This window comes from Myotis yumanensis, unplaced genomic scaffold, assembly GCF_028538775.1.
Source record: "Myotis yumanensis isolate MYYU_CA2020_CCGP unplaced genomic scaffold, mMyoYum1.0.hap1 SCAF_11, whole genome shotgun sequence".
Lineage (NCBI taxonomy): Eukaryota > Metazoa > Chordata > Mammalia > Chiroptera > Vespertilionidae > Myotis > Myotis yumanensis.
The window spans coordinates 30,301,892-30,323,906 of record NW_027223762.1 but is presented as its reverse complement, the minus strand read 5'-3'; the positions used below and the strand labels follow the sequence as shown (position 1 = coordinate 30,323,906).

Sequence of the window (22,015 nt, the reverse complement as noted above, 5' to 3'; positions counted from 1 at the left end):
AAAAGAAAGAAAGACAGGAAAGCGGGATCGGGAGGACCCCAGTTCTCTTGATGAACTGAAGCAACTTTATTAGCCACACAATACTATTTATACATAACACACTGAATAGGAGGTCTATCAAGAGGAATGTATTCTTTGTTCCTCTTAATCTCTAAGGGAAGGACACAGCAGAAGGACAAGTTCTCAGTACAGCATATCTCAGTAAACAGTTACAGACTTCTTAGTAAGCTATGAGAGGCTGTTCTCATTCTACAAATGTTGCTCTTATTCTACTGATAAATGCCATCCAAACAAGTCTGGGAAAACTGTGTGGGTAAGGATCCCAGCCTTGCTATCCCCTACAGGTGCAAGGACCTTGCCAGCTTACATCTGGCTCCCAACAATATGCCCCCCACGAGGGACCGAGGGTTGAGGCCACAACCTGGGCATGTGCCTGGACTGGGAATCAATCTGGTGACCTCTTGGTTCCTGGGTCAGTGCTCAACCACTGAGCCTCACTGGCTGGCATATTTTTGCCCAATACTTAATTTATTATTTATAGTGTAAAATAGAGGCTTAAAGAAATTTAAGACTTTATTCTTTAAGAGGTTACTTCATAGGCTATAAAGTCCATATGTAATGAACATATTTAATGTTCCTAATCTTAGATGTGAAAAAGTTTTCAACTGTTGATTTGCATGTTGATATGATACAAATAAGGAGTGAAGATTATTTTGTGGGGGTGAGGGGGTACCAAAGCCCATTATATTTCCTTACACTATGTGCTTCTCTAAGTCTGCCAGCTCTAGATATGAGAGAAAAAACCTTGTTGAGGTTAAACGTTTTATGTATTTTACTTAATATTATTTTGATATTTCTCCCCTCTGGGATTCCACATTCATTTGCAACACTGTGTAAATGGGTGTTTGCCATAGTTTTATTAATTGTGAGGTAAGGCCTGATTTGAAGATATTTTGCCCTAGGAAGAGGAGTAGAGGCTTAAGTTATTTGAACTATTATCTTTTCTTCTTGTGTTAATCTCATATTTAATTGGGAATCTGCAGAGCAACATAAATTCTGAATACCAAGGGTACCTCTTGATCTTCAACTTGGCAGTCTTTGTGTTCATTAGATGAGCCTCTAAGCAGCTTGCCCTTCTTTTCCCTGACACCCCCTTTTATCTGGAGACGATATGAGAGAAAAAAATCTGAGCTCATTGTAACTTCACCTCAAATTCTGTTTATTTTCTATGGCTTGCTATAAAGTAGTATAGGAATAAAGTACAGGATCAGGTTCACAGTCAGCTGGCAAATGAGAGTTTTTTTCTGAGGGTACAAAAATGATAGAATATTAGGGAAAGAAGTGAAATAACCTCTTATAGAGTAAATGAATCTCCTTATCATTTATTAGAATTGCTTTTCTATATTACTATGCAACTGTGTTTAGTGTATGTTAGAGATTTCTAATCAGTTTTCTTTTTTGTTTACTATTTATAATGTATAATGAAATGTAATGGCTGTAGGTTCAATGAATTAATCTCACTTGGTGAATATGAGAAGGCCACTTGTTTTGCAGCAAAAAGTCCTAGAGGAATTCTTCTAAACATTGGGACAGTGAATAAATTTAAGGGTAAGCATTTCTCTCTGAACCTTCTATATGTATGCAGCTATACTTTCCCCCATGATAGAATGGAAAGAGTATTGAACTGGGAGACGAAAGATCCAGGCTCCAGTCTTATCTCTATCTACTTTTTACTCAGTTTCCTGAGCTGTAACAGTACAAGGGAGAAAGATGGAGAAGAGAGGGAGGGGGAGGAGAAAGGCTCGGGAGGGATAGTGTGCAGTATTTGTGTTTTTATTAATGAGTTGCAAGAATTCTTTCTATATTCCCTTATCATATAGATGATATAGAAATATTTTCTTCCAGTCTGTGGATTATTCTTTTACTTTCTTGATGGTATTTTTTGAAGAATAAAAATGTTTAATTCTGATGAAATTCAGTTTATGAATTTTTTCTTTTATTTCTGTGCTTTTGCTGTTGTATCTAAGAACTCCTTGCCTAACTTAAGATCCTGTGTTTTCTTCTAAGAGTTTATGTATTTAGGTCTGTCATGTAGTATAAGCTCATTTTGGTGTATAGTGGGACGTAGGGGTCCAAATGCATTCCTTTCTAGATGTGGGTATCTAGTTTTCCCAGCACCATTTGTTAAGAAAAAGACTTTTCCTTTATCCATTGAATTTTTTGGCCCCTTTGTCAAAAGTCAATTGGCCAGGGTTTATTTCTGAACTCTTGATTTATCCTATTGCTCTAGATATTCATCATATGCCAGTATCATACTACCTTAATTACTATGGTTTTCTAGTAAATTTTGAGATTAGAAGTGCCAATCCATCTTTCTTTTGATAAATCTTAGTGTGTATATTTTTCATACTTTTAATTTATTTGTGTCTTTATTTAAAGTCAATGCTGTCTAGATAACATATACTTGGGTCCTACTTTTTTATACAATCTGACAATCTTTGTCTTTCAAATGCAGTGTTTAGATCATTTATATTTAATATGATTATTGACATGGTTCAGTTTTGTTTGCTGTTTTCCTCAACTCTTCTTTGTTACCTTCTCTCTCTTTTTCTGCCTTCTTTTGGATTGGTTCAATTTTTTTATGATTTCATTTTTCTCCTTTGTTGATTTACGAGCTATAAATTTGTGTTGATTTATTTTGGTTGTTACTTTAGGGTTTATAGATTAAATATTTATCACATGCTACTCTCAGGTGATATTGTACAACTTAACATATTATATAAAAAGAATATATTTCTAAATTCTTATATTCAGAGCATATACCATTTTTGGTCTTCATTCCTTTTGTAGATTTGTATTCCTCCCTGGGATCATTTTCTTTCTGCTTGAAAGACTACCTTTATCATTTCTTATAGTGCAGATCTGCTGGTGGTATACCCTTTCAGCTTTTTAAAGTTCCTTTTGGAGGCTCTGAGAGAGATTACCTTTCATGCTTTTCTCCTAGTTTCTAGGTGGCCGACAACAATGTTTGGCATTCCTTGGCTTATAGTCACTCCAATCTCTGCCTTGGTTTTTACATAGCTTGTAATGTTTAGTCATTATCCAAAATAGAATGTTTAATCCATAAGCATTAGTTAAAAATTACAAATATGGCCCCAGCCGGTTAGGCTCAGTGGATAGAGCATTGGCCTGCAGACTGAAGGATTCTGGGTTTGATTCCGGTCAATGGCACATACCTCAGTTGCAGGTCCAATCCCTGGCCCTGGTCGGGGTGCATGGGGGAGGCAGCCAATTGATGTGTTCCTCTCACATTGATGTTCCTCTCTCTGCCTCTCCCCCCTCCTTTCACTCTCTCTGAAAATCAATGGAAAAATGTCCTTGAATGAGGATTAACAACAGAAACAAACAAAAATTACAAATATGTAATTTTAGATTAAATTTTTTTAAAAATGCAAAGAGATGAAAATGATATGAAATAAGACAAAACAAACTATTAAAGTATTTTACTTAAAAACTCTATTTTTCTCTGTAGCTGCTGGAAAAATTAGAGGAAAGCCTTTTCCATTACTCTCATTTTTTGAGGCTATCTTTAGCACAAGTCATGCTAATAGACGTCCTATTAATGCAGAACTAACCCTGGAAGGAATCAAATGTGGACTTTCAGAAAAACGTTTAGATTTAGTTATCCACTGGGTCACTCAAGAAAGGTAAGCAAAATTGAACTTAATTTTGGTATTTGGTTAATAAAGTTGTTTATTCTCAAAAATTTAATAGTTTTCTTTGAGATAGCATGGAGGGACCTGGAGAGTATCATGCTAAATGAAATAAGTCAGTCAGAGAAAGACAAGTATCACATGATCGCACTCATATATGGAATCTAATTAATTAAATAAACTGATGAACAGAGAGGATCAAGAGACATGGAAGCATGGAACAAAGTGCGGAATCTCGGAGGAAAGGCGGAGGAGGGTGGCCAGAATTTTTGTTTACCTTATATTTTGAAATCCCTCCAGTCTTTCCAGGAGAGTTTTAACATTGTTTATAAGTTTTTGAATAACTTGAGCTCAGTTTTGCCAAAATGTCTTCCTCCAAAGGAGTATATGCTAATTGTTTTTCTTCTTGCTATTAAATTTTAGATGTATTTAATTTCTCCGACATTAATTGCCTATTAACTTGGAATTCTTATAGACCATAGAAGTTCCAGTTCTACTGTGCTGAGTTTTCCAAGACTTCATTTTTATCCTCTCATTAAGAACTCAGTAATGTGTGCCTTATTGATTTCCTTGCTTTAGGCTCACATTTTCTGAGGAGGCTGGGGATGTGATTTGTGATTATGGAGATCAGGATACTCATAACAAGGCCAAGTGCCTGGCTTTAGCTCAGATCATCTACAGTAAATGTAACCTGTTCAACAAAGTTATTCTCTGCCTGTGTAAACAGGATCAGCTTCATGAGGCCATGGAATACATACAACAACTCAAGGACTTTACTTCTGGTAAGTAATAAAGCCTTCTTATTTATATATGTTTGAATTCTGGACTTTAATTGTAAGATCACCTGTGTTAGTAGGCAATATTTTGGCTTTACATTATAAAGTCCATTTTGCATATAATGATAAGTACTAGTAGATTTCTTTTGTAATTTTCAGTAAAACAGTTAAGCTTAAGCTGTTTGACTTCCATTCTTGACCTTCAAAGATATTACATGTTTTCTCAATACATAAACATTTAATAAACTGGATGGTTCTGAAATATACAGTTTTAAAGATACATTTTGCAGATATGTTATGCCATACTACTTAAAGGATTAAAAAACTGAACTTATTTATTATATATATAAATGTTCTGAATTATGATATAAGCATTAGAAATGAAAAATTGGTGAAATAAAATTCATTTCAAAATTTGAAACACCTAGGTTGCGACTGGGCAGTGATCTGAGAATTGTGGACTTTTTAGGGTGACCCTAGTCTAACGATCTGATCTCTTACTATGAATCTGGTTCAGCAGTTAAGTCAATGTACAGGCAGTCCTGACAGCTCCCCATATCCCTGGCAGCGGCAGTCCCAATGTGCAGGCTGTGTACCCCAGTTGCAAAATGAAATAAAATATAGCACTTTTAGGTCACATTTTCCCAGGAAAAGGATATTTTATGGCTATTGAATCTGGTAATTTTCAAACAATAAATGGACTTTTACTTAGAATTTCTTTTATAAAGTTACTTTCTTCATTCACTATATAACAGCATGCCTGATACTATTACTGTAAAATAGATAATAGTTCAGCTTTTTATATGAATTATCTCATTTAATCCTTATGTTAACTCTATGAGGTAGGTTTTTTTAAAAAAAAATATTTTATTGATCTTTTCACAAAGAGGAAGGGAGAGGGATAGAGAGTTAGAAACATCAATGAGACAGAAACATCAATCAGCTGCCTCCTGCACACTCCCTACTGGGGATGTGCCTGCAACCAAGGTACATGCCCTTGACCAGAATCGAACCTGGGATCCTTGAGTCCGCAGGCTGACGCTCTATCCACTGAGCAAAACTGGTTAGGGCTATGAGGTAGGTTCAAGTATGATCCCAATTTTATAGATGGAAAAAAAAACACACCTATGTGCCCAGAGAGGCTAAGGACAGAAAGGTAAGTAATTTGCCTATATGCACACAATAACAGAACAGAATCTGGCATAGTAGAAACTACTCAATATTCATTTTATGTACACTTTCCAATGATATATTTTATAATTATCTAAGTATACAGATTCAGTTTTTGTATTATTATTTTTCCATTGGTAAGAATTATTTTAGTCAGGGTTCAGGCATGGAATATAGGTTTTTAATTACTCTTAGAACATGATTATTCTGTTCCTCTAGAACAGTGGTTCTCAACCTTTCTAATGCCGCGACCCTTTAATACAGTTCCTCATGTTGTGGTGACCCGCAACCATAAAATTATCTTCGTTGCTACTTCATAACTGTAATGTTGCTGCTGTTATGAATCGTAATGTAAATATTTGATATGCAGGATGTATTTTCATTGTTACAAATTGAACATAATTAAAGCATAGTGATTAATCACAAAAACAATATGTAATTATATATGTGTTTTCCGATGGTCTTAGGCGACCCCTGTGAAAGGGTCCTTCGACCCCCAAAGGGGTTGCGACCCACAAGTTGAGAACCACTGCTCTAAAATAATTAAATATAGTATAATAATTAAGTAATAGCACTCTTAAATAATTAGAACCTTGATATTTATCTGCAGAATTTATTTAGTATAACATCATCAGATGAAAATAATAATAACCTGAGAAAAATTAAACTTAAAAGATACAAACATTGTTTTGAAAATTACTTTGTTCATTTTACTTTTTTAAAAAAATATTTTTATTGATTTTTTACAGAGAGGACGGGAGAGGGATAGAGAGTTAGAAACATCGATGAGAGAGAAACATCGATCAGCTGCCTCCTGCACACCTCCTACTGGGGATGTGCCCACAACCACGGTACATGCCCTTGACCGGAATCGAACCTGAGACCTTTCAGTCCGCAGGCCGAAGCTCCATCCACTGAGCCAAACCGGTTAGGGCTCATTTTACATTTTAATGAGAAACAACTATAGCTTTCAAAGGTATCATCTTTCCAAGGCCTCGGAGGACAGGTATAGTTTGGTAATACTTTCTGGTTTCAGAGAAAAATGTTCTCCTTCAGATTTAAATTATCAGCTTTACATTTACAAATTAAAAACACACACAAAAACAAAACCAGAAAAGTCTTTTGTTCCCAAAGCATAAAGCTAATAGAGTATCTGTTTTAGAAGTAAAGAATCATTTTGGTTTTTTTCCTCCTAATAATTTCTAGAATAAAGCCTGAAATGATTTGTGTGTTCACCTTCTTCATTATCATTAAACAAATAAATGTACTTCTCTGGAAACTAGCTTATTCTAGATCTGAGGTGAGGCTCTCAAGCTTTCTGGGCTCAGTCCTCCTCTACACTTTTAAAAAGCACTGATGATCACAAAGAGCTTTTAGTTATGTTGGTAATATCTATTGATATTTATTTTAAGAGAAATATAAAATTTTAAAATATTAATTTATTCATTTAAAATAAATCTTTACATATTATAAATATTTTTTTAATGAAAAGTGACTTTCCAACACCAAATAGTTTCATGGAAAGAGTGACATTGTTTTATAGTTTTGCAAATCTCTGTAATGGCTGGTTTAATAGGAGGTATATGGTTTTCCATATTTGCTCCCATATTCAGTTTGTTGTAATATCACATGTCGTAGCCTCTGGAAAGCACCCCTGTGTCCTTGTGAGAGAATGACAAGCAAAAAGGCAAGTAACAAGTTCGCATTTTCATGAAAGTAGTTTTGACTTTATAGACCCTAGACCCGTGGCCGGCAAACTGCGGCTCGGGAGCCACATGCGGCTCTTTGGCCCCTTGAGCGTGGCTCTTCGTAAGCCTTAGGAGTACCCTAATTAAGTTAATAACAATATACCTAACCTATATAGTTTAAGTTTAAAAAATTTGGCTCTCAAAAGAAATTTCAATCGTACTGTTGATATTTGGCTCTGTTGACTAATGAGTTTGCCGACCACTGCCCTAGACCATATTTTAAGAACCACTGTTCTAGGTATTTATGAGTTAAACAAATACCATATCTTAGAATTTTATTAAAACAGAACATTTATGAGATAAATTACGATGAATAATATATCAAACCAAGGGGTAAGGAAATGGGTTCTGAAGTGTCATAAGCAGTGGGGAAAGGTCAGGATTTGAATTTGTGTCCTTTCTGATTAGTCGGAGACCATATCTTGCATATAATTGAGTAAATATTGATTAATTAATGAATTCATAGAGAAGGGGATTCAAATACCTGATTGAATGAAAAGGAGAAGACGGGTGAGTTAGGAAATGTTGGAGGCTGGGGATGCTATAGAAATAGCTTCACCTTACTAGAGGATAGTCTGAATGACCCAAATCATAAATTTATCTTTCATCCCTAGGGAATTTCTAAAAATTGTTTAACTGCATTGACATAGAATGATATCCTGTTATTCCTTGTTTCCTCTTTTACAATTTCTCTGTGTTTGTGTGCATGTATGGGTATACCTGCATACATTCAGTGCACACACACATGTAATTATTGTTTTGGAGGAGCAGCACTATGGATTGGAAGGTCATAGACTCTGGGGATCATATGAATTGTTCTACTTTATACCATATGTATAACCTGGGAAAATTAACTTCTTTAAGCCTGCTTCCTCACTTGTAATGTGAGAATAATAATATCTCACTTATACTACGTATTAAATGCAGTGATCTAATATATATAAGTTTCCAGTACAGTAAGTAATAAACACTAGGTTACTTTACGTTGTCTTTTGGAGTTCAGATTGTGTTTATGATAGTTCTTCAAAATCTATCAGAAATTATTCTGAAAATTACCTGTGTTGCGATCCAAGAAGAACATTTTTACTTTAAAAAATTTAGGAAGTTGCCCCAGCTGGTTTGGCTCAGTGGATAGGGCGTTAGCCTGTGGACTGAAGGGTCCCTGGCTGGATTCTGGTCAAGGGCATGTGCCCAGTTTGCAGGCTCAATCCCCAGTAGGGGGCATGCAGGAGGCAGCTGATCAATGATTCTCTCTCATCATTGATGTTTCTCTCTCTCCCTCTCCCTCCCTCTCTGAAATCAATAAAGAAATATTTTTTAAAAATTTAGGAAGTTAACACAAAGTATATATTTTAAGAATATAAATCACAATTGTAGCTTTGGATTACCTAAATTACCTCAGTGGTTAACCAATAGATTAAACCATATGAAATTGCTTTTTTTGGAGTAAAAAATGGTCAACTGTAAGCAACTTCATCTGGCTTAACCTCCAGCTACTTAAACTAGCTAATGGCTTCTTGAAATCTTCATTTTTTAGTTTCTGAATACTTTATATTGTTAGGAAAAAAATTATGAAGCCCTTTTTCTGTGCAGACACGGAAAGAATGGCATTATATTCACTAGAAGTTGGACCAAATATGAGCATCAAGATATAGCCAAACAGCCCTAGCCGGTTTTTGGCTCAGTGGATAGAGTGTCAGCCTGTGGACCCAAGGGTCCCCGGGCTCAATTCTGGTCAAGGACATGTACCTTGGTTGTAGGCTCCTCCCCAACTGGGCCCTGGTCAGGGTGCATGCAGAAGGCAACCAATCAATGTGTTTCTCTCACATCGATATTTCTCTCTGTCTTTCCCTCTCTCTTCCACTCTCCCTAAAAACAATGGAATCCTCGGGTGAGAATTATAAATAAATAAATATATATGTATTTTTTCTTTCATTTTTGCTTTCAGATGACCTGATGCAGCTAATAAAGCTATGTCCCCACTATGGATTAATTCAGTGTCTAACTAAAGAATGGGATGGAAAACCACCATTTTTACCTTTTTGTCTCGCTATACTTTATCTGTTCTCTATAGATATGAAAAAAGTTGGCATTAAACTACTTCATGAAATAAATAGAGGTGGGAAAGGTAAGTAGAGGTAAAATGTTGTAGAAGAAATAGTAGTGGCTTATTTAGGGAAAGGTTCTAGATTATTATGTTTGAGTTATTCAATCTTCTAATAGTTCCTTCTTGGTAACAGTTAACTTTAGTTTATAAATGTGGAGATCACCATGTCAATGAGTCTGTTTTGAGGGAATTAGAATGAAGAGAGAATCTTTATGAAGCTTCAGGGGAACATCATATATAAAAACCCAGGGTCCGTCATGACTGACCGAAGGCTCGACCGACACCGGAAGTCAATCACTGACTCCTGCTGGTGGAGGCGCAGCGACCCAGCACTGACTGCTGAGGGGGCTGCTGATTAGGCCTGGAGAGAGGCCGGGAGAGAGAGGCAGGCTCTGATCCACAATTGCCTCTCTGATCCACAATTTTCTCTCCGGGCCTCCATGGGGGCTGCTGATCAGCCCTGCCTCTCTGATCAGGCCTGGAGATAAGGCCCAGAGATGCTGACTGGCATAGAAACTGACCAATCAGAACCAAATCTGGGTGAAGTGCCAGGAGCCAATGGCTGCCTAGGAGGTGGAACTTTTAATGCGGACTAGCATAGAAACTGACCAATCAGAACCAAATCTGGGTGAACTGTGAGGAGTCAATGGCTGGTTGGAGGTGGAGCTTTTGACGCTGACTGGCATAGAAACCAACCAATCAGAACCAAATTGGCCTGCAAGGGAGGGAAGTTGTCGGAGAGATCAGGCCAGCAAGGGAGGGCAATTAGGGGTGATCAGGCAGGCAGAGGCAGTTAGGGGTGATCAGGCTGGCAGGGGAGGGCAGTTAGGGGTGATCAGGCTGGCAGAGGAGAGCAGTTAGGGGCAAGATCAGGCCAATGCGGGGGCGGGGGGGCATTGGGGGCAAGATCAGGCTGGCAGGAGAGGGCAGTTGGGGGCGAGATCAGGTCAGCAGGGGAAAGCAGTTGGGGGCAACCAGTCTGGCAGGGCAGGGTAGTTGGGGGTGAGATCAGGCCGGCAGGGGAGGGCAGTTGGGGGCAGGGAGGGAAATGGGTGGTGGGAGGGAGATGTGGGCAGGAGGGAGAGCAATTAGGAGGGGAGGGCAATTGGGGGCGAGATCAGGCCAGCAGGAGAGGGCAGTTGGGGGCGAGATCAGGCTGGCAGGGGAGGGCAGTTAGGGGTGATCAGGGAGGCAGAGGCAGTTGGGGCTGAGATCAAGCCGGCAGGGGAGAGCAGTTAGGGGTGATCAGGCAGGCAGAGGCAGTTAGAGGCGATCAGGCAGGCAGGGAGGTTAGGGATGATCAGGCAGGGAGGCAGAGTGGTTAGGGGCAATCAGGCAGGCAGGCAGAGGCAGTTAGGGGCAATCAGGCAGGTAGGCAGGTGAGCGGTTAGGAGCCAGCAGTCCCATATTGCAATAGGAATGTCCGACTGCTGGTTTAGAAATTCCCCCAAGGGGTCCCTGATTGAAGAGGGTGCAGGCTGGGCTGGAGAGAGGCCGGGAGAGAGAGGCAGGCTCTGATCCGCCATTGCCTCTCTCTTTCTCTCTGGGCCTCCATGGGGGCTGCTGATCAGCCCCCCCCCCCCCCCCCGGCTGCCATGCACGAATTTCGTGCACCGGACCACTAGTCTCTCTCTCTCTCTCTCTCTCTCTCTCTCTCTCTCTCTCTCTATATATATATATATATATATGCCTAAGCAACCAGCTGACCGGTGACCAGGGGGCAGACAATGCAGGAGCGGAAACCACAGGCATGGAAACATGGAACAGACTGATGAATCTCAGAGGGAAGGGGGAAGTGGGGAGGGCGGGAAGAGATTAACCAAAGATCTTATATGCATACTAGAGGCCTGGTGCACAGATTTGTGCACCAGTGGGGTCCCTCGGCCTGGCCTATGGGGATTGGGCCAAAACCGGCTCTCCGACATCCCCTGAGGGGTCCCAGATTTCGAGAGTGTACAAGCCAGGCCAAGGGACCCCATCTGCATGAATCCATGCACTGGGCCTCTAGTAATAATTATAATTGCTAACCCTGTAAAAACTTTATATTAGTATAAGTGTATATTAGTAATTTTTATATGTATTTTAAATGTTTAGGTATAAAATTCATTTTTTTATTCTTATATATGTAAATAACAATGATATATATATATATGTATATATATATATTTTTTTAAATATATTTTACTGATTTTTTACAGAGAGGAAGGGAGAGAGATAGAGAGTCAGAAACATCGATGAGAGAGAAACATAGATGAGCCGCCTCCTGCACATCTCCTACTGGGGATGTGCCCGCAACCCAGGTACATGCCCTTGACCGGAATCGAACCTGGGACCTTTGAGTCCACAGGCCGACGCTCTGTCCACTGAGCCAAACCGGTTTCGGCAACAATGATATATATTTACTCTGAAGCTATTCTGTAGTGGGATCAAAAATAACTAATTATATCTTTCCTCTTTCCTTTCTCTAATTCAGCAATTTTCAACCTTTTTCATCTCATGGCACACATAAACTAATTATTAAAATTCTGCGGCATGCCAAAAAAAATACTTTTTGCAGATCTGAAAAAATAAAGGGTATAATTTTGATTCATTCACACCAGACGGCTATTGTTGTATTGGCTGTCATTTTTAAATTTGACAATATAAGGGAAAACAGGTTAGTGCCCCTGACTAAAGAGTCAGGTATTTCATGTTTTAAAAAATTCTTGTGGTACACTGGTTGAAAATTGTTGCTCTAATTTAATATAGGAACGTAAGCAGACAACTTGATTTTAAATTATCATATGGGGTCATAGAACAGTAAATTACATGAAAACATTGAGGAAGATAATTTTGAAATTACCATTATAGATATCAACTAAAATATTTACTTGATAGAAAAATAATGATCACGGGTAGAATAAAATAATAGTGATTACAGTATTCTAAAATGAAAAACTTTCATTACTTATCATTAAGCAATACAAGAAGTAGATAAGAAATGAGTTTCATAAATAGATATCTCCCAAGGAGGTCACTATAATGGATTTATAAAAGTAAATAATATTATTTTCTTCAGAAAAATGTTTGTTATAGAAGCCCCATCATTAAGAAGTCCCTATCTAGAGATAGGATGGAGGGTTTGCCAAAGAGTTTCTTCAGCCTTGGGTGAGCACTACTAGGGCATTTGTAAAAGTGTTTGAAGGGTCATGCAAAGTAGACCCATAACTCTCAGTTATTTGATAGTTTCTAGTGGTACCTTATAGACTCTGCATAATCCTGAGCCCACATTATTCACTCTCTGAGCTCCCTTTCTTGTAGCCTTCAGTATCTGCTACTTTACCAAGGAGGAGGTGATTGGAGGAGTGGGGAATGTGAGAAATGCTAGAGGGTTGAATTGAGGCCTGAAAAGATTAATGAAAAAAGAGAAGAAGGTATTACAGTGAGCTGGATTAAGCACTCCACATTAAACTCAGGCACAGGAATCATAGTAACTGAGTTAAATAATACCCCTTTCTATTTTTGAACATTTGCTAAGTGTGGATTATCAAGTAAGAATAAGTGCCATACTTATTATTATATTTTTTTCCCCTAGATGCAATAGAACATCTTATGGTAAATGATCCATTTTGCTCCCTAGAAAGGTGGCAAGAAATGGCAAATATATGCTCACAGAATGGCTTTGACAGATTATGTAATGATATCATGTCCATTCTTCGATCTCAGGCTGGAGTTATAGAAATTTCTGAAGAGGATGATACAGTCAACTTAATGCAACATGTGTTTTGGTAGTTCTGTAGCTTAACCAGCTGAGGGAGCTTCTGCAACATTTTGTGTATGTTGGTTGGGCAGACTGATTCTGAAATAACTAATATAAATAAATCTGGAATAGGAAGCTCAGAAATAAATCATGTTTCTTTTGTTATGATTTTGAAACATTTACATTGTTGCTTCTTTTTTTGTCCATATGGTTAGTTCTTGTATTGAATCTTGATAAAATCCACGAATATAACTTTGTATAGAAATGTTTAGGCATTTCTATCTAAGGGCATAAGGTAATGTGCAGATGTGCTCCATTCTGATAATCTAATTTAATAGCAAGAACTGAGGAAGGTGTGATTGTATCCTGTCTGTCTGACTTCCCAAATATCAAATGTCATAGTGTTCTTAGGAGGATGGCCCTTTAAAGAAAAAAATGTTACTCTACATTAAAATGTTTTAAAATTCTAGCACTCTTTTCTCTTTGAGCTTTTCAGTTGGAGCAGGAATGAGGGCAGGCCTGCAGGTGAGGGCTTTGTTTTCAAGACATTTCAAAGGCCATATTGTAGTAGGATCCTGCCTGTTCTGCAGCGATCCTGCACTGTTATATGCTTAAGCAGGCCCTTATGACTTGGCTGACTTTTCTGCTGTTCAGGGTTGAAGCACAAGCTGGCTGCAAAGTTGTTGCTAATACCATAATTTTAGCTTTGAAAAATGTTAACCTGTCCAGTCTGTTCTTCAGAAAAGAAATGTAATCACAAAATATCCCAGGCTGATCAATTTACTGCCAGATTGTGGACAGTCTGTTTTGTCAAAATCATTGAGATGGCTTGAAAACCAACTGGAGAGGGTCCTGGTTATTCTGCTTACACAGTGTTCAACCTTTGATTCAAAGTGGGGAGATGAGATTACTACGAAGCTGGGAGCTAGACATCTCTGGGTGTTTCTGAGCAAGACCCAGACCTAGGAAGCAATTTTGAGAATCCCTTTTTATTTTATGATGCAGCTGGCCCCTCACCGATCCCCACATAGCATATCCCTACCTTTCGAAGGGAGCCCATGAGCCAAGGGCAAGCTTGTTTTCACCTCACAGTTGGGTTTTACTTGCCTTTGGTACACTGAGCTTGTCCACCAAGCAGCTTGTAATTTCTCCAGGCCGGTAGAGTGTCGAGAGGAGGAGAAATAGCAATGCCTGAATCTCCTGAAGAGGTGAAAACATGTAGGAGGACATGGAATTATTTGTACGTTAGGGTTTCTCAATCTCTGCATTATGAATAATTTGAACTAAATAATTTTCTGTTGTGTGAGGCTGCCTTGTGCACTGTAGGATGTCTAGCGGCATTCGGGCCTCTATCCACTAGAGGCCGGTAGCGCTCCCTGTTTCATCCCAACTAGTCCTGCCTGACCAGCCGAAATGTCGCCAGGCCCTCTTTGCCAAATGGTTGAAAACCACTGGTTGTCCGAATGAGTACAAAAATTGTACCAACCCACAGTTAAACATAATACTAATTACCAGGTGGTTCTCCTGCAAAGAAGGTCAAAGATAGCGAAGAAAGTGAATGTACCTCCTTGATTTTTTTCCTCCTTACATAAATTGTTATTTGCATGCAGATCCAGAAAGCATCCTGAGGTAAGTGCAGGGAAACAAGTGAATAACATAAGACTTACCTTACTTTCAATTCATAACTGAGAAATCTAACTATCTCAAGAATTCTTGGCAAGAAAGAAGTAACTAATGTGCTCAGATTTCTCTCAGAGACAGGCGAACATAACCTCAAACACAAGCCGCCTGCCTCTAGCCATGTTGGGCAGAACCTCCTCTCCCCCTGTCTCTGGGAACCATGCAGCCTCGGGTTTGACCTTTCTTCTTCTCAGCTCTTAATCCCTCCCATCTCTTCAGTTAGAAGGCTGTCCAGGTCTGCAGGCTGTGGGAATCCTGGCTTTGAAGGGTGGAAGCTAAGGCTGGCTTGGAGATCATGACTTGTTATCTACTTGAGTGCCGTTTGCCACACAGTATGACAAAGTTGGCTCTAAAACGTGAGAAATTGGCATAGCCATTACATTGACTAACACTCAAACCAAGATTTGAAAGGTTCTTTTGTGGCCTTTCCAGAAAGTCAGTTAGTGAGAGGATGGAAAGCATGACCTTTTGCAGAAAAACTAGTGAAATGAGATCATTCACCTTGAAAAACAGGTGGAAGATGAATCATAAAGAGTTCCTAAACAGAGAAACTTATGTTGTTGTTTTTTTTAACTCTGCCTAAGGTAACAAAAAGGTATTAGTACAGGGTATGAGAAATTTAATTTATTGCAGGGAACATTTCTGATAGTTAAGGTTTATCAGGTTTACAAGGAGTGTCAGTAGTGAGGGTGGTTTTAGAATCTTCTTTAAGGGTCTTTAAGAATTGCCTGAACTTGGTCCTGCTTGGGAAAAGGCCTTTTCCGTTTCATTGCTCTCATACATGGATGGCTCAATCCCTATGTTGTGGCTGGCCATGAGGTGACACTCTGTCACCTGGATAGAGTTTAACTCAATTCTCTGAATCAGGGCTTGGGCAGTGTTCTCCCACAGGTGTGAGGTATTCCACCAGATTCAGCAGATCGAGGTTTCCTCCCTGCCTTCAGTGGGACTCTATATTTCCTTAGATAAGCGTGTCACTTGGGTACAAATGACTGTGAGGTGGAGATTTGTGTGCGGGCTGTGCTAAGGTATCAGCACTGTGGAGGGAGAGCGAGACAACGGGACTAGGCAGAGGGAGAAGGTAAGCTCTGGAACCATCCCAACGAGATTCGGCTGACCACATGGGAAGCTCTGAATTGTTGGGGTCCAACCCCAACAGGTCCAGGGGTTCCCAAAGGTGTGGACAGAGTCGGCAAAGAAGGAATGACATGGAGGCAGCGTTCAGTCAATCATCATAGCCAGGTTGTTCTTCTTCTTTTTTTTTTTTTTGTCCTATTACATCTGTATTTATATAGTTTGATCCTATAAGCATGCCTCTATAATCACATCATGGTATGTTTTGGGTAACATTCTACAGTTCCTTGTTTCTTATCTGACCTTTGTCAAAAATCCTGTCTCTATCTAGTTCTGTTGATTTTAATCTTGTCTAGGTTAATCTCTGTGTTCCATTACAAGGGCTATTCCAAGGTCACCATTCTATTGCTCTACTGATAAGCTACAAGGAAGTGACAGAAGGAGTTTATCCTACCCAGTAAAGATTATGTCCTCCCAGCCTCACTGCTTGCCTTCCCTGGGACTGCCCTGTGTTGGTGGATCTCCAGGGGTATAGGCTTTGGTGCTTTCCCTGGTGGGCAGACCCCTGGGGATGTGAGCCCAACAAGTCCCAAATTTATTGCCAACAGTCTTAGTCCAAGTTCTTCATAAGTACTGTATAGTACATGGTATTTCTGTAACACTAGGGGGATTTACTGATTTATTCTCCTCCTTAATCCTGTTAATCCCTAACCTGGGGAAACTACCTTTCTCGGAGAGGTGGTCCTGTTTAAAACACATAGTGCTCAGAGGGGGAGCAAACATATGTCATATACGCCAGGTCCCTTGAAACATAAGCTGTGCAGATGTTTCTTCCCTGCAGCGACCATGTCAAGCAGCAAGGGTGGACGGGCTTCCGGCACTGAAGCAGGAGTGGTCCCTCGGAAGTCTCCCCAGTTGGGGCAAGAAGGCCAGCGTTTCTACTCTTGTGGATGAGCCGCTGGATGGGGGCTGCATGACCTCGGGCAGTGCTGCTTCCTTTGGCCTAGCACTCCCCAAAGAGGGCTGGCAGCTGAGGGTCTTCCTCCAGCAGCATTTGCAGCATGTAGGGGAATAAACCCTTCACTCAGGAAGGGGGCCCTGGTGGGCCATCACTGCATCACCAAAAGCTGCTTTCCCTGTCTGCTACTCACGTCTGACATTTGCCTTTACTCTTATTTATACTAGAAGCATCTTCCCTTTTTCAGGAACAGATTTCCGGTACCCTCATTCCCATCCGGCCCTTGCGAACCTAGCGCACAGAGTAAACGAGATGTTTTCTCCCCGATTCCCACTCTCCCTCCTCTACCTCACTTCCCTCCTTCAACTCTCACCAGGCAGGTCCACCTGCTTTCCACTGGAACTGTGTGGCAGCCAGCCTAGATAGCAAGCTAACTGTCAGCTGGTTTCTTCCTCTTTGGGGCTTTCCCATTATTCCCTTCATGGGCACTTATTCCCCTTCTGCCCTCTGCCAATACCTTGGGCATGGGTTCCCCGGGCAGCAATGTGGCAGGCAGATGGCTGAGCTGCAGTCCGGGTCTGCTCAGCCACCAGCTGGTGGGGCTCTGATCACGGCCTGTCTTCTTGATTGACTCTCTAAAGCAGTGGTTCTCAACCTTGGCTGCACATTAGAATCACCTGGGAATCTTTTTAAAATCCTGATTTCTGAGCCTCATCCTCCTGAAATTCTGTGTCTTTGTTATGGGGTGGGGCCACAACATTAGTAACAAAGAAACAGAATTTCTGGAGGATGAGGCCCAGAAATCAGGATTTTAAAAAGATTCCCAGGTGATTCTAATGTGCAGCCAAGGTTGAGAACCACTGCTCTAAAATGAGGGGAGGCCATGGGACTAAGTGGTTGCCAACATCGCTTCTAACTCCAACATCCAAGGACTGTTTGATCCGAAGGATTTTCACAAAAGGTAATGGGAACAAAAAGGGATGCCAGGTTCCCCGTTTAGGTTGTGCTTACTCTCTCTCCCACACAGCATATCTGAGCCTTCTTTCCCCGTCATTGCAAGATGTGGGATTAGTTATGGCAGAGTCTGCCGAGCTTGGGAGTGAAGGTTTAGAATCCCCAGAACATAGTGGAAACCAGTCTGAATTGAAACTAGCAGCCCACCCTGCAGCAGCCCTTAGCCTCCGTCCCTCCAGGTGAGGCATTGACGGGGAGCCGGGACTGTACTGAGCTGGGTTTCAAATGCTCAGGGGAGTCCACTGCAGCAAGAGAGCTTCCTGCTGCTTTCGTTCTTCTTTTTTATCTAGATGGGTTTAGCTGGTGCTGTGGTCTCTGTGGCAGTTGTCTTTGTTTGTTTATTTGCCTGAGACCAGCCAGGGTAAACGTTGGCCCTTGAAAGGAGCTCAGGCTCAGGGACACCTGGTAAAGGCCTGGTAAAAACTGTCCTTTCTTTTCCAAGCTGGTTGTCTCCTTAAGTAATGACAGACCAGGAGCAATGAGTTGTGTAAATATGCGCAGAGGGAGAGAAGAGCTCATGGAAAAGTGGGCCTGGCTGCCCTGGGCGCAGAGCTGAGGGTATCTGCATAGCAGCTCAGGTGTGGTTACTTATTGATGAAGCACATTTCCTCGGAGGTGTGGAAAATAGGCTATCTGTGAACCCGATCCCTGCCCCAATGCTCCCGGTCAGCAGGCCAGCCCCGTGGCCCTCCCCCCTCCCCGGTGCTCCTGTTAATTCCCCGAGCTTTGTCTTATCTTCCCTTCTTGCTGCACTCTGAGGTCCTGGGGGCAGGGGCAGTGTTTGGTCACCATTGTTTCCATGTGCCCTGCGTCTCCCCTGGCACATGGCAGGCCTTCGGTAAATAAACGTGTAAGGAACGGCACTTGGCAGTGAAGCTTGCAGCTACCTGGAAGCTGCAGGGGAGTCAAAATACAAAAGAGGAGGAGAGGCTGTGAATCTTGCAAACCAGACGTGCACCCTGCAGCAAGAGGAGGCAGCGATGGTAAGAGGCTGAGGGACAGGAGGGCCCCCTTTGAGGAAGGGATCAGCAGAAAATCCCAAACTTGACCTTCTTCCAAGTGCATGGTGTGACTCCTCCAGGAGGAAAAAAAACCAAACACCCCAAACAACCCCCCACCCCCACCCCACACAGCAATTCCTCCAGACTCTTAGTGGTGCCCTAGTTACACAGCAGAGAGAACAAAGAGGTGATTTAAGCATCTCAAAATTGAAATAGCTATTGCCAACACCACAGGCTCAGCAGAATCATTAGATTCCAGAAAATGCAGAACCTCTGAGGCCTCTGTATTCTTCCACCCTGATGTCAGCCTCTGGCAGCCCACGCCCCCGCTGGGTAAGAATGTGCAGCAAGGCCGCTGCCTCCAGAAAGTCGGAGGGAGGGGGAAGGTCTCGCTCCCCCTGCCTGGAATTTGGAAGGTCTGTGTTGAGATCATTTCCCCAGCGCTGGACGCTGAAGTTTCTCAGCTCCCAGTGATGAAGGAGGGCAAGGCCGTCCCTTTCTGCTGATCAGACACAGAAGTGCACGTCTCTGAAAGTCAGGGGCCTGACAGGAACACAATTTATCCCAGGTGTTCAAATACAAAGACGTCACCAAGGGGATTCACGGAGATGCAGCAAGGGTTAGGGGAACAGTGTGGGATGTTGAGGTGCCCAGAGACTTGCATTCATGGGGAGCTGTTACCTCCCTGGGGCTGAAGGGCAAAGGGAGGAGGAAATCTTGGAGCCTGAACCAGTGAGGGAGGTGGGGGGACCTCGTGCCTCCTGTTGGCCCAGCCAGAAGCCAGCCAGCATGCCTTCCTCAGGGGTCAGTCTCCTGTGGCTGAGAACAAGGGGTTGAGTCAAAGGGAGAATAACAAGGACCCTGACAACTAGAGCAATTACCATATTATATATACATACACACACACACACACACACACACACTAGAGGCCTAATGCACCAAATTCATGCACTTGGGGGGGTGTCCTTCAGTCCAGCCTGCACCCTCTCGCAGTCCGGGAGCACTCAGGGGATGTCCGACTGATGGGGAGCGGGCCTAAGCCAGCAGTCAAACATCCTTAGCTCTGCCTCGGAGGCAGGAGAGGCTCCTGCCACCTCCGCTGCACTCACCAACGATGAGCCCAGCTCAGGGCTTCTGGCTGAGTGGTGCTCCCCCTGTGGGAGCGCACTGACCACCAGGGGGCAGCTCCTGCATTGAGCTCCTGCCCCCTGGTGGCCAGTGCACGTCATAGTGACTGGTCATTCTGCCGTTCAATTGATTTGCATATTAGCCTTTTATTATATAGGATATACCATATATATATTAACATCTACCATATATGACAACTAACCCAATTACTACATATCATATATACGTACATAAATTTTTAAATGTATTTTTAGAGAGAGAGGAAGGGAAAGGGATAGAGATAGAAACATCGATGAGACAGAAACATCATAATTGGCTGCCTTCTGTGCACCCCCTACTGGGGATCAAGCCCAAAACCTGGGCATAGGCCCTAACTGGGAATTGAACCAGTGACCTCTTGGTTCATGGGTCAATGCTCAACCACTGAGTCACATGGGCCGGGCTGCCATATATATTTTAAACATTTCACATAGCTTCTTATATGTTACCACATTGAATTCTCAAAATTACTCTAAAGCAGGCTGAGCCACGGCTCTTCAGAATACCGGGGCTAGTGGGCATAGCGCCCACTCAGGCGTGTTCAGGCTGGTAAGCAGAGGAGAGGGGGTGTGTGCTGAGACCGACCTCATGAGCTTGAAGCCAAAGGGTCGCTGGACACCAGCCAGCAGGAAAGTCACTGGGACAGAGACTGTGGCACTTGTCCACTTTCCTCGCGTTTGTAGTTTCCTCAGTTAGTGCTTTTATCCTCAGTGTTTCCCAGGAAGGCTGTCTTCTGCCCAGCGGGCAGTCCCTTGGGGAGAAACCCTGTGGGTGCCGTGGCAGGGATAGTGTTGAGCAGGCCGGTGCCCTGGCTCCATCATGGAGGGAGGAAGGGAAGCAAAAGGCCAGCAGCCAGAGGGTCCTGAGGAGCCGGTGTGGCTGGATGGAGGGTGCTGGGCTACAGGTGTCTCTAGCTGCTCCGAGGTACCGGTCTCCTCCTGGTCCCTGTCTGAGGGGCTGGGATGGGATGCAGTGGGAGCAGCTACCCCTGGCTCAAGTGCGGGCTGAAGTGAGTGACCCTCCAGCAACTCGGGCAGCAGACACTGACGCTGGCTCTACCGTGTCGTAAGGTAATCCCGGCAAGGGCAGCCATTTGATCTGAAGGGCAAGGTCTTATCACCAAATAAATATTTTATCATTCGAGGCCCCAGTGAGCCGAGGCATGGACAGGGCTTCGTGCACGCCCGAGTCCTCTGTCCCTCTCAGATGTCCAGTACCCAGGGAAGGGGGGAGGAGGGCCTGTGGCTGAGCCAGCAGAGGAGGTGGGGGAGGGGTTCCCCTCACATGACCCCCACAGACACGCTGTGTCCATCAGCTAGATCACCTCTCTGCACCTCAGTTTTCTCAGCTGCAAAATGGAAACTATTTCCCAGCCCAGCTCTAGTGCCCTTTCTTGCTGCAAAGATCAAATTCAATAACCCATGAAAGCATTTTGGAAGGCAGAAAAGGAAATACCAAATGTACCAACTATTAACACCATGTTTTGTTTTCAGAAAATGTCCCTCAAGAGGCCTAAGCCATTCTTGAGCTGCTTTCAGTTACTAATTAAATGAATATTCAGTTATTAATTGAACACACATTTATTGAGCACCTGCCATGTGCCAGGGTCCTCTTTCCTGCCTTACAGATTGGCAGGCCCTTTGTTCTTGGTATGTTCTTCCGCATTCACCAGTCCTGCCCTCTAGAGGTTTTATTTTAACCTCTGCTCTCCAGGGTTGACAGGAAGTATAAAAGGAAGTCAACTGCTCCTTGGGGTTGATGAGGAGTCTACCTCTAGGCCGATTGCTGGTCTGCCCAGCACCCTCCATCCAGCCACACCGGCTCCTCAGGACCCTCTGTCTGCTGGCCTTTTGCTTCCCTTCCTCCCT

General features: G+C 42.3%; 1 protein-coding gene across 3 annotated transcripts in view; it reads left to right on the top strand.

Annotated features, from left to right (window-relative positions):
* CLHC1 (clathrin heavy chain linker domain containing 1) overlaps positions 1 to 13,400 on the top strand; it is a 33,059-nt gene extending 19,659 nt beyond the window's left edge. For all 3 annotated transcript variants that reach the window (XM_070428434.1, XM_070428436.1, XM_070428437.1), the window contains 5 exons: positions 1,502 to 1,608; positions 3,533 to 3,707; positions 4,293 to 4,495; positions 9,356 to 9,535; positions 13,089 to 13,400. In XM_070428434.1, the coding sequence (XP_070284535.1) occupies positions 1,502 to 1,608; positions 3,533 to 3,707; positions 4,293 to 4,495; positions 9,356 to 9,535; positions 13,089 to 13,285 (862 nt within the window). In that variant the 3' untranslated portion in view covers positions 13,286 to 13,400. The remainder of the gene's footprint in view (positions 1 to 1,501; positions 1,609 to 3,532; positions 3,708 to 4,292; positions 4,496 to 9,355; positions 9,536 to 13,088) is intronic.
* The last annotated feature ends 8,615 nt before the right edge of the window (positions 13,401 to 22,015 follow it).